General features: G+C 38.8%; 1 protein-coding gene across 1 annotated transcript in view; it reads right to left on the bottom strand.

Annotated features, from left to right (window-relative positions):
- LOC124169976 (dynein axonemal heavy chain 3) overlaps positions 1–13,739 on the bottom strand; it is a 227,678-nt gene that overhangs the window by 135,347 nt on the left and 78,592 nt on the right. Inside the window, exons 25-29 of the mRNA XM_046548676.1 lie at positions 13,373–13,566; positions 5,310–5,438; positions 3,238–3,439; positions 2,918–3,148; positions 1,294–1,444 (exon numbers count right to left, since the gene is read on the bottom strand). Coding sequence (XP_046404632.1) covers positions 1,294–1,444; positions 2,918–3,148; positions 3,238–3,439; positions 5,310–5,438; positions 13,373–13,566 — 907 coding nt within the window. The remainder of the gene's footprint in view (positions 1–1,293; positions 1,445–2,917; positions 3,149–3,237; positions 3,440–5,309; positions 5,439–13,372; positions 13,567–13,739) is intronic.

Here is a 13,739-nt window from a genome sequence, read left to right as displayed (position 1 = left end):
AAGTAGATGAATGAAGGGGGAAAAAATTCTGAAAACCCCCGATATCACTCAATAAACCCCTCCCCCAAAAATAGAAAATGGCAGAAAAGTCCTTTTTTGGGCACCAGCGTGCCTTGGCAAAGGGCGAGGAACGGCGAAGCCGTGCGGTACCACACTTCCCCCCTCGCCCCGTGGATTTTTGGAGTGGAGCTTCAAAGAATGGCAAAGCTGGCTACGGTTGGCAATATCCTTCCCCCCTGGCCGGCTAAGCTGGCCCTGGGGACCTTGTGGACAGAGCATCGAGGAACGGTAAAGCCATTCCGAGGAGTGTGCCGGCAAAGCTGACCATGGCATTGTTGGGGGTCCATTTTCCTCCCCCCCTTCCCGGCCCCAGGCATTCTGGATACAAAACTACGAGAAACCGCAAAGCCATTTCATGGAGTGTGCTGGTGAAGCTGGTCGTATCGCAGCCAAGGGTCTGTTTCCCTCCCCCCTGGCCAGTGAAGCCGTCTCCAAGAACTTTGGGTTCAGATTACTTGTATAAAAATTGTCTGAACACCCATAAAATTAGATGGCAAAGCGGGATCCAGAGATTCTAAGGGGCATAGCTCCTTAACAAGCGCTGCGAGTTTAAATATGTAAATGAGGATGTTTATTTGTCTCCCTGTCATGCATTTCCATACAACTGCACGGATTGCGACCAAACTAAGTACATAGCTGCATCTCATGCTCCCAAACCCTGTATTACTATTTTCGGTTGCGTCTTATACGTCCTTGCGTCGTTTTCCCATTATCATTTGTAATGTCACATCATACAACTTCGGTGTTTTGACAACCGGCAAGGCAGGTACAACTCTTGACTCGCTCAAAGAAAAAACATAAAAATCCTATATGACCATGAAACCCAAGTTCCAAGTTTCCCACTTCTCTGGGTACTAATCCTTCCCAAGCAACACCAGGTGGCCTGATATTGCTTAAATACAGGAAAAGTCCAATGATAATGAGTACTGTCTTATGTAAGAGCCCTGTAACCAAACTTTAAAAAGGTAAATTTTAGCAACATTTAGTCTGTGAGGAAAGGCATAAAGAATTAAGCATTTTAAGAATGGATGTTCATATTAGCCCTTCCAATAAAATAGGCTATATCAACTGTCTTCCGGGTTGCATAAATTACAAGAGGTGAGGATTATAATTAGTAGTAAAGGGATATTACAGATGCAAATGTCATTGCATTGCTTTGACAAATGCTTATACCTGAATTAAAACAAAATAATGATTACCCCAACAATGATTTAATGAGAATAAAGTACTTACCATCTGACCACTCATGTGAAACTTCATCAAAGCATCCATACAACTGACCTAAAGTGATGGATTTGGGATTGATTATTTTGAACTGCACTTGCTGTTCCCGCATTATGGCTGTTTTACTATTTTTCAAATCACCAAGAGCTTCCGCTAAAGTCTAAAAGTAAAATGGAAATTATTCTGAGATCATATTTAAATCTGAGATTTCTTTTCACCTGCTGTAGTCCATTAATTATATGAGGTGACTTTATCTATTCTTGGACCCCTCCTACCCCCTTAGTGAGATATGTACCTTGAGATTTGGCTAGACCCCCTCCCCTCTCCCTCTCATCTCATGTGAGATTGTTCAAAATGCAAGTTTTCACTGTAAATACGTTAAACTATGCTTCATTTCATTGTATTAAAAAAACAACTTCTTCAATTATTTGTATTTATTATCAGTTGCGACTAGTATTTAATATTACTAAGAGGGTAGTCTAGCATCACATTTTACACTGTTTTTTGCAGAAAAAAATTATGTATACGATACTTGCCAGGAACTTCATTAAAAAGGCTGGACCCCCTCCCTCCAAAACACCCCAAGTAATTGATTTCCCCTTACGTCTTGTACAGACTGACACGGTTAGTAAATGTTTATACTACATTATTTTTATAAAGTTTAAGATTATCTACATCTCTACCAAAAAGCTTAGGTTGGGTTGAAACAAGAAAACTTTGATCTGCCCTGGAAAACCCATGAGAATTCCAAGGGTCTATCAAAAAGAAAACCCTTTCATAAATACACAGATATTTTAGCAGTAGGGAACACTGTTGGGAGACAAAGACCAAACAGAATTGATAACTTCTCAAATTATTTCTTCCATTGCAGAAAAATAGGTTCTAAGATAAGTATTTTTAGGATAAAATAATAATAAAAAAGGTAAAACTAAGCTAAAAAGTAATTATTTTAGGAAAAAAATTTTCTGTCTTCATACTGAGGATGCTTTTTCGCCTTACAACAGCTCATCCAATTTGTCACATACCCATGAAGTGGAATCAAATTTGACCCTACATGATTAATTTGTTTTTAACTAGCAAGCGTTCAAATTATAATGTCCTTTTATATGTCTCTTGTTGAAATAGAAAAATTTTTAGCTCCACATGGGTACTGAAATTATTTTTATTAACTGTATCAGAAACACCTAAGTTCACCATTGAGGTTCATGATTTCCTCCTCAAGGTTTTGGACTTTTTTCACTAATTTTTTTATTACAACTAACAATGCCATCTACATTTTCATTGATTTTTATCAGCCCAAAATGATGGATGACAATTTTCTGCCTGCATAGGAAAAATTGGTGTCCAGCTCTGAGAGAGAATTTCTCACTCAATTAAATTTCAAACTCTTAAATCATTACATGAATAAACTATGAATATGCCAGACTGGCAGCAGACCCATAACAAGAATCAGCCAAAAATATTTCAAGGGCCTTACTAAGCTCTGGAAATGAGCCAAGTACTAGATCAAAAAAGGGAAACAACCAACTAATTCTATACAATACAATATGATAAAATACAACTTGAAGTCCTAAAAAATTCAATGAAAACTAATGAGAAAAGATTGGAGAGAAATAGACAATAGAAAACTTACCTGATATGCACAAGTCTTGCCTCCTAAAGCTTCTCCAACTATCATCAAACCATGCCTAACCAGAATCATTTCATACAGTTGTATAATCTTTTCTATATACCATGGAGTGCATTGTAGATTCTTGTCTTTCAGCCTAACTTCTAAAGCATCCATCAGTTCTCCACGGTCTGGTTTTGGAAGTTCAATACCAGGAAAAAGATCTGAAATAATGCCCTCAAACAGAGGAACATCCTGAACCAAAGATATATGGTGCATCATATAGATTGTAGTTGTTTCTTGATTTTACATGAAATGTTTGGAAAAACTGGTATACTCTTTACCTGAGCCAAAAACTTGGGTAAGTTGACATCAACAATTGCCCTTAACACAAGTTTCGATTCCTCTACATCCTGATATTTAAGTTTGAGGTTGCCAGCTGCCGTGAGAACAGTTTTTACAGCTCTCATACCATAGTCATAATGGTGCTGAGATGACAACTGCTCGGAGCATAAGCGGTATGTAGCTACTATCTTATCAGCCAAGCTAAAATACATACAAATGAATAAAAATCTAAACATATAATGGTAGCTGAAGAACATACACACTTAAGTTTTTAATGTCATACTTAATATCAAGACTAAGATACCATACCTACATCATGACATACAGCATACTCCCGATAATCCGGGAAAATGATGGGGAGAGGCAGCACAAATAATCGGAAAACACGAATAATCCAATCTTTCACTTCAATTTCATGTATTTTTAGCAATTCATGTCAATTAATTCAAATCAAACAATTATTATTATTTTTGAGCATTGTTTGTTATATTAGGTTGCTTTCCAGAATCATTCACAATTATCTTTTCCTGACTGCAATCTTTTTAATGGCAAAAACATGATTGTACTCGTATTCCTACTGCTCCATATAACACTGGCTTTCCAAAAACTGTGCACCCGTGTCTGTGAGATCACGGATTCAAAAAATTAGTTTGCAGGAATTTGCTCCAGTTTGACCTTGACTAGTCACAGTGATATGCCGGAGTGCGACAAAATCCCCAGTTCCTAGGGCTGTATTCGACTCAGTCCGAGGCCACCAAAATAATTGCGCATTTGCGATATGAAATACACAATTGTAGATCGTAGACAAAATTTCTCTTACTTTGTAATTGGTAAACTACTGAAAAATCTTGTTGTGCTGCATTAGAACATGGGCAAAACCCACTTGAAGCACGCGCCACAGCGAAGAACGCGGCACCACGTGACCTCCCCTCACACCACACATCTTCCCCTCATCTCCTCTCACACCTTCCCCACTCCGGCCCGCTGCCTTCCCCTTACACCACGCGCTTCCCCCACTCCGGCGTCTAAATGCACACCTGCCCTCACACCACCTCCTCATCGAACGCGTCACCACGTGTCCCAGCGGAGCACCCTCATTGGACGGAGGGCGGCCAGGCAGGAGTATATAAGGAGGAGCCCGAGACCAGGGAAGGCAGTGCGGAGAAGGGAGCCTTAGGGAAAGGAAGCCGATTGACACCCTCGTCGGTCTTCCTCCCTTTAGGAAGGAACCTTAGGGAAAGGAAGCCGATTGACACCCTCGTCGGTCTTCCTCCCTTTAGGAAGGAACCTTAGGGAAAGGAAGCCGATTGACACCCTCGTCGGTCTTCCTCCCTTTAGGAAGGAACCTTAGGGCAAGAAGTCGATTGACACCCTCGTCGGCCTTCTTCCCTTTTTGACGGAACCTTACGGAATTGGCCGATTGACCCCCTCGTCGGCCTTCCTTCCTTGTGGACGGAACCTTAGGGCAAGAAGCCGATTGACTCCCTCGTCGGTCTTCCTAACCTAACGGGTTTCGTCCCCTACCTCAGCCGGAAGCCGCCCGTGGAGTCAGAGGATCGGAGCTGAGACGGAGCACTTGGCCGGTGACCACTGACGCCGCCATCCCGCCTGCGGCTCGTGGACCCACCGCCAACGCCGGAACCCCCGCCAGAGCTGTCGTGGATCCCCGGAGATCCCCAGAGAGGCCGTTCCGGACCGATCCAGCCCAAGCCCCGCGGAAGCAGTAGCCGCGCCGCGGACCTCGCCACCCACCTTTGCACTCAATCTTGTAGGGGAAAGTAACCAATAAACGCACCCCCCAGGTGTTTTAAACTTTACCTCAACGAGTCTTTCCTTCCACTATGATAACCCGATCCCGTGGGCCGGGGTGGGTCTCCCTACCACCTCCGGATGTCGCTGAACCCGCGACAATCTTCTAAAATCAATTAAGAACTTTTTTCAACCACTGACAGTGGTCGGCTTGCATCACGGATAAGCCACAACACAGATAAACCGCAGCCAGATAATTGGGAGTCTGATGTACTTAAGTCTCTCTTTCGACTAATCATATACAAGCAAAACCATCAATTACCTTCTAGCATCCACAAATCCCATTGAATACAATGAAATTTCTCCAATCATGGCATAATCTGGAACCATCATTGCAACAGTTCGGAACAAAACCTTCAGGTTATCTGGCAACTCTTGACGGCCAGCATATCTGTGATAGGATATAAAAGTTAATATGTGATTCAAATATTAATGTAATTTGTTTTTTTAAGAAACAATTCCATTTTCAGCTTAGGCAAAGGATAAGTCAGACCCTTAATATTTGACACACCATCTGCAATGATGGATGTACAGATGTAGTTGAGCAAGTATGGTTATATGTAATGCAATATTCACTAGCCAAAATTAACCAGAACAACTACAAACAAAAATGTAGTATAAGTTTACTATTATAAACAGTTTTACCAGTCAATGGATGATTTGGGACAGAAGACTTCTGAACAATACGTAAAGGAGATATTTTTACATTCCGTAAAAATTAATTAACTCTTTGCCCAATTGACCGTGTTACACACGGGCAAGTAAAAACTGGCCTTCATGGATTTGCCCGTTCATGATATGAGCAGGTCCGCTTGGAAAAAGCTCATACCGACACACCCGTATTTTTTCTCTCAAATAGTTTGTCTTCCCGTATGATGTGTCTATGTTTGTAGACTGTAGTGGACTCTGATGCAAAAATTTCGGCATTATCTTGAATGCTTAGGACAACATTACATTTTTTCTTGTCGACAGTGTTTCTACGAGTGAGCAGTGATTTTTCAGCTGATCGTATTCTCATTATATTGTATTGGTTCAACTGTTGCGTTATATTTATCCAATTATTGAAGCATCAAGTGAGTGTGTTACTTTAATCCATGTATTCCACATGTTTTTAGTAGTGCTTCATTTTTTTCGGCACATATACTTTTCCAAGTAAATATGAATTATGAAAGTTCTCTAGTAGAAAACGTACATGCTGGTCTATTTATCTCGTAAACAGAATATTTTTACCCAAAAAACGAACAAATTTTTCACTTACTATCAGATGTCATGCATATCAACCTTTTACAGTTATCATTATTATCTGCCAACAATGATAAGTCATTGCCGTGAAAATCGTAGGGATGTTTTACTGTCCTTGGAGATGCCACAAATGCCTTCAAAATACAGAATCACACTCATCGCGACTGAGTGTGCATATCGTATACGTGACATATGATCGTTATCTACTGCCTTTACTGGCATCAAAAGAGATGATTTTTTTCTTGTTCATCAGATGGAAATGGAGGCGGATTAAGAAAGGGAGTGAGTATGAATCTGATTCATCACAGGGCATATCTGAGTCCAGTTCTTCTACAGACTACAGCTTCGAATCAGAAGAAGATGCGAGTAACAAAAAAGAGGTTGTTGATCCAAGAATCTGGTGTGAGGTGAACAGTGCATCCCCTGCCCCTCCAAGATTTCCCTTTTCGGCTACTTCAGGGGTAAACTTTGATGTCGAAGGAGGCATTCTTCCCTTCTTTGAGGCATTCTTCAATGACAGCCTCATTGGAATGATAACTTTAGAGACAAATCGCCATGCTGAGAAAAAAAACGGACCTCTGCCAGTAAAAGCGACTCTTGAACTGTGTCAGAAAATGAAATGTGAGTTTTTTTACATTGAATCTACTCCAGGGTATTATTAACACTTTCAATGCTGACCATGTAAAACTCAAAATCGACCCCTGGTGCGGCTGTCGTTTTTTAATGCAAAACGCATGCATGGGTGCCAAAAGAGCTGGGAAAAATAATGAAAAAATTTTCTTGGCCCTAATTTGTTAGCTATGAATTTTTTTATTTATGACGTGATATCACGTCACCCGCACAGCGGGATATAAACGTGATGCGGGTTGCATACTGTCAGCTTTTTCCCCGCGCCACCGTTTTCTTCTAATTTTTTTTCTGCGCTATGTATCCAAAAAAATACGAGGAAAATGAATTTGTAATGTTCTAATGGTATCGCTATTGGTATTTTGCCACTGTCATAGGGAAATTTTTGGCTTAGATGGATGTAATGCAAGTTATAAGTACAAAAAGTCGCCGTGAACAGCTGTTTCATTGGGATGGTAATTCTGCGCAAGATATTTCGGCGTATTCCTTGTACTAGTAATCGTAAGTATCGGGGTAGGGTTCTATAATATTGAATAATTTCTACATATTCTTCTGAAGTCACTATTCTCGTCACAAATACCTTTACTCGTATCATGTTTTCAGCTCCAATTCCTTTGTTCCCATACGACCATCATCAGCCCAGCAAGCAAGTAAGCATCAGATTTTAACAAAAATGGTTTTCACATACCATTATGTATTCCCTTCACTGCATGTGCTTGAGATGGGTGGCACTCAGCTTACGAGATTATTTTCCGACGGTGTATTAGGGTGTCTCTTGTCGTGAACCACTCCTGCCAGCTGTTCTAATGTTGGAGGGGGTACGGAGATGAAGCGAGGGGTGATAGTAAGATTTATTCGGTCCACTTGTAAGAACTAGGAATAACTTTTTTGGAAGTGCCATCGGCACCTCAAAAAGATGGAGAAGGTATGGGGAAAGATTTTGCTGGTACGTGTCCTTTTTGGGTCATTGGGTTATAGACTCCGTTGCCGAAATAAAAATGGATGTGGAAACAGACATAATCAACCCATAACTTCCTCATTACTCTCTTATGAACTCAAGCCAATAACATATTTTTGCAATATGATGTTACCGAGTTAGAAATTAATGCATAAAAACTGGAACTATTGGTATTTGCTAGCAAACATCTTACAAGTAATCTTCATTTAGGCCACGTAATGCGGTTCTTACTATGAATACTCTGCGAAAATCTGAAAATGATGTAAATTTTTACCGCAATAATATTTTTTCATTTGGTGCATAATAATATCCATTCGAGTAAACCATTCAATAATACGTATTCCTAGGGATAGATTTGCAGCATCTATGCCCATTATTACATACCCAATTACCGAAAGCAACGATGGCGTTTTCTTTCTAATTACACGAGGGAAAGACTAATTCCATCGTGCTTGGAAATCTCTAGTTACTTCTTATTTATGTAAGAGCCCTATTCTATTGAAAAAAGGAATCACATGATATGAAAAAAATATTGTATTTACCCAAAACAAATTCAATACAATCGAAAAGATGACCATTTTCAAATTATATATTATATACAACTACGTACAGTCAAGTATGTTTTACCAATGTAGGAAATACCTCTCTCACAAATTTTATAACAATGTATTTAACCTATAATACTATTGCAATATATGATACAAAAATATATAATACTATTTATGCCTTCTTATGAAAGAAAGAAAAAAGCTCGGGACAGAGTAGAGGAGACCTAGCAGCCAATGTAGATATCCGCGGTCTCTTTCCTACGCCCAAGAGTGCTTGCACCGCAATAGTGCAATACTTGCACCATCGATTCTTCTTTTTGCCACCTTCCTCTTGGATGAGTTCAGGGAAGTGAGATTGAGATATTGATGGTAAAATTGGCTTGGGATAAGGAATGTAGGATGGCAGAATAAAGGATCTAATGACAGAAAGACGGAATTTATAAAGGGAAATCTTTCCAGCGGGTTCACGATAAATGAAAAAGCGTGCATAGCTTTCGGTAAGGAATTATTAGGGAATCAATGGAGGAGTGAAATTAATCTAAAAGGGACGGATTTTTTTAGAGGAAATACTCAGGCTCTAAATCGTTTGGGCCGGTGTTCGGTGAAAAATGAAGGGGTTGAAGAATGCTAATCAATCAATCAAGACTCATGTATTTCCGAAAGCAAAGCAGGTCAAACAAGATAGCAATGCTCCATTAGTCGGATATATTGGTTATAGGAATACCTACCTTGTGAAATATTAGGCCTATGAAGGTAAAACTCTTCATAGGTCAATTGTTTCCAATTCCTAACCTATTCTTTCGGAGATTATAAGAAAGTATGTCTGAATACCAAAGAGGGTGTCTGGGAAAAGGAGACGCAAAAAACACTTGGATCGTTTGAAGGGTGTGAAGTGGTGAGAGCTGGGTTTTCTATGAAAGTGATATTTTGAGGGGTCACTGAACTACGGGTCCACCGCATAGGACGTTCGGATGGAGAAGGACTGACGGTATTGTTAGAGGGTTCAGGGAAAGAATAGGACAAAGGGGATGGGCCAGTGATTGACATAAAGGGATCTGGCGTAGAAGGAGGACCTGACTGTGAGGGTTCAACCTCCTCCCCACCCTCCTCCTCTCTAATTTCTAGCTCGGAGTCTTCAGAGAATGCCTGATCCCGCTCTCTTCCAGGAGCCCCCGCTATTCCTTGTTCGTGTACATTCGGCTAGAGAAAGCAGAGAGCTAAGAAGGAAATGTTTGTCCTTGCGGAGGTTTCCTCCCTCGACGTCGATGGCTGCAAGTCCTGATGGAAGGTCGAAGACTGCTGATCATCGGCAAAAGCTGTTAAATAGAGAATTTCACCTCTTTCAAGCAGCATCGACTACCGGCCAGCATGAAAAATTTTCCGTTTTACTCCTCGCTTCGGTACCATCTGCAATAAATACATTGCATTTTTTTTGTAAAAATTCCGATAAATAACAGGATCAAAATAAACACACTCGGTGTAATAGGCCAAAGCTGAAATGCTACAAACAGCTTTACTAATGTAAAACTATGTTTAGGAACTAAATATTCACAATGGCGAGACAAAGAATTGAGAGCACCCATAAGCCATTGATTTCACAGTTATCGAGAAAATAAAAGCATTTTTATAAAGCAACTCCTTAGCACTTCTTCGCCAATCCATGGGATAATGTGCAAACAGTTATTTGCAATTATAATAAGAATGTTTATAGGTGCATAATATGCATATATCAACAATAAATATTTAAAATAGCTTACACTTTTTCCGTAAATAACTTCCTTCACTCTCGTAAGATTGCCGCTTGTCGATCCCTTCCCTGCTTAGCAGTTCCACTGACAAACAAAGGAAGGGTGCAAAAGTTAGAGATATGTTACGTTGCATAAATAAAATGTAATGGCATTTTTAAATTTACATTAAAGTTTAACTAATCACTGTACTTCATGTATTAATTGAATAAAACTTATTAACATCAGACAATAAAGGTTCGAAAAATACTAGGCTCGCAAGAAGAGAAAAAGGAAGGATGGAAAAAATATCTATATTCTCGCTAAACATTATTAAAACAGAATAAAAATTATTAAACACACATAATTAAGTTCCAGATAGTAAATACTCATGATTTTTAAAATAAAACTCAAATAAAATTTGTCATGCTCACGCATTAATAGAAAGAAATAAAAATAATAGCATAAAATACAGGGGGGAAAATGAATGGAAATTGGCTTACCTTAAGATAAAAGAAAAAATTTCTCCCGATCCTCCCAGGAAAGGTTGCTTGAAACGGCGTTCACAAATGCGCTGCTAGATCCCTGCTGAGCAACTTAGGGGGGCAAAATGTCATAATAGAACTGAACCGAGCTCTTACGGAGGGCCGGAACCCTCGAGGTACGCATGACGTGATATCACGTCATCAGCACCAGGGGATAGCGCACCATGACGTGATATCACGTCATGCCGCACTCAAGGTGTTAAAAAACCAGTTGAGGAGATGTATTGGTAAAAAAAAATCAAGATGCACACTCCATTCTTTTCTAAAGTCATGTCCTACAGGAGATTTTTATTTATAAAACGATGTATTCACTTTTGTAATGATGAAACTTTTGATGCTTCAACTCATCCGTACCCAAAACTGTACAAGACATGGCCTGTGTTAGAGCATTTAAATGATTGTGCTCATCACTTTTGATGTCGCAAAGGGATTTGTCCATTGATAAGAGCCTAATGCTGTACAAAGGTAGACTAGGGTGGAAGCAATATCTGCCCTAGAAAAGATCTCGTTTTGGCATAAAGAGCTTCATTCTTTGTGAGGCAGAGACTGGTTATATTTGTTCCAGTATAATTTACACAGGAAAAGGAACAAAATTCACAGAGGAGTATACCATTTACCTGTGTCAAGACAGATTGTACTTTCACTCATGAAACCATTACTAGGAAAGGGTAACTGTATACCATGGATAACTATTATGTATAATTCTTCAGAACTTGCTGATATTCTCATTAGAAATCAGACCAATGTATTTGGAACCCTGGGGATTCTGGGAAAGATATTCCAGCAGAACTAAAAAATAAGAAGCTGAAAAAAGGTGATTTTGTGGGGTATCAATGCGGAAAAATTTGTGTCATGAAATGGAGGGATAAAAAAGATGCAGCCCTGATCTCTTCAATCCATACAATGACCAAAATTACTGTTAGCAGGAGGAAAGGTGAGCACATGAAACCAGCAGTAGTTGTTGACTATAATGGAGTGATGGGTGGTGTTGATAGGATGGACCAAAACCTGACATATTACCCAGTAAGCAAGAGGAATCAGTAAGCAAGTACTACAATTTTTTTTTTTTTTTTTACCATTTACTTGATCAGACAATTTGGAATTCCTACGTGTTAAGAAGAATGGTACCAAAGCACATCTTGAATACAGAATGACATTGGTGCTGGAACTGATAGAGAAATATCACAGTGAGACGCTCAGTGTAAAAGGGGGTCGTCCATCGACGGAACCCAGCCCTCTAAGGCTAACAGGATGGCACTTCCCTGACTATATCCTGCCTACAGAAAAGAAGCAAAATCCAGCAAGACAATGTGCCATGTGTTGCTCAAGATGAGACATTAATTATAAAAAATCCGGAAGGAGACGAGATTTTACTGCCAAGATTGTGACGTTGGTCTCTGTGCAGCGCCATGTTTTAGGGATTACCACACTAAGAGGGACAATTAGATACCTTTGTCATAAAAGAAGTGAGAAAATAGTTTACTGTGGCCCATAATACATATGCATATTGAAACATTTGAAATTAAAAACTAAATTTTATACCATAAAAACATTTAAAACTCTATGGGGTACTATATATTGCATGAAAGTTATATAATTAATGTAAAGAAATATATCTAGTTCTGGTTTATACTAATTCAAGATCAAGCATCAATTCATAATTTTAACACTTTTAAAATAATTGAAGAGCAATTAGCCATGGGTTGAGTCAACGCTGTTGTGATTTCATAGCACAAATTGCATGTTGTTTTACAGAGGGAAACCATAACTTTACACAAGAGGAGAGAGCCCAAATACCTCAGGATCAACTAGAAACATAAAATGTAAGTACATTGGTAGATGAATATATGAAATTACTATTTTAGCACTAACTATAGTGTGGTATCATAAAAGTTCTCAATTAGTTGCTGCTTATGAAATGAATTGTGGTCGTAAATATCGTATTAATTTAAAGTTATTTCTGCCCAATGTAAATTCCAGGATAAAATATGATGCATGAGACTGGATGAGCGCAAAAATATTCGATCAAAATATTTCCCCTGGCTTCATCCGGCAGATGTGGGGTTAGCCCACAGAATGAGACCACACATGCTGTTTTTACCATCAACTTATGTCCATACTACAAATACGATTATCTTTTTTGGATGACCTTAGAAGCCAACATTTTGGTACAGGAGGATTTTTAATTGTTCATTTTTTTTAGCATTTTTTCACTTGGGCAATGGAAAACATAATGTTGGCAAAATTCTAGAAAATCTTCCATTAGAGATAGAAATTTCACAGTTCATAATTCCGGATTACCGATTATCTACCATACATAGTTAAAATTAATATCTAATAAATAGCATCGCTCATTATTAAAACTTATTATTCTTTATGGCATATCTGTTTACATGTATGCTGATGACACATCCTATTTACTGTTTACTATACTGACAAGGGTCTCCTTTAGATACAATGAAAATTTCTAGTTGATTGTATACATTTTAAATGAGCATTATCTCACAAAAAAGACCAGAAAAGCATGAATTATTCATCCTGAAAGATTAGTTAAATCTTCATTTTTACCAAAGCACAAACCTCAAACACACTCAAATCTAAGGAACTTCCATTTCACTCTCTTTGGATCCTATAATTTGGTATAGGTAACCCTATGAAGTAATACAAACATAGGGACTTACCCAGGATTCATAGTGATGAAAATTGTGCAGGTTGGATTCAGTTTTAAAGTAGTTCCTTCAAATTGTATGTATTCCAATTTTTGGCTGATTGAAGTCTGTATGGTATATATTTGCTGTGCAACAACAGATAATACCTCCAATTCAATCCTATTAAATTCGTCAAAGCAAGCCCATGCCCCAGTTTGAGCAAGTCCCTAAAAAGACCAAAAATATAGGAAATACAATTACCAAAATTATAATATTACTATATATTATAAATTTTAAAAATGCCCATCATATGCTCAAATTCAAAGGATATATAACATTATAGAAAAAAATGAATGGTATCAACCTGTACACACAATTAAAAACAACAGCAATACATATC

The sequence above is a fragment of the Ischnura elegans genome, chromosome 1, assembly GCF_921293095.1.
Source record: "Ischnura elegans chromosome 1, ioIscEleg1.1, whole genome shotgun sequence".
Taxonomy (NCBI): domain Eukaryota; kingdom Metazoa; phylum Arthropoda; class Insecta; order Odonata; family Coenagrionidae; genus Ischnura; species Ischnura elegans.
This window is presented reverse-complemented; position numbering and strand designations above follow the sequence as displayed.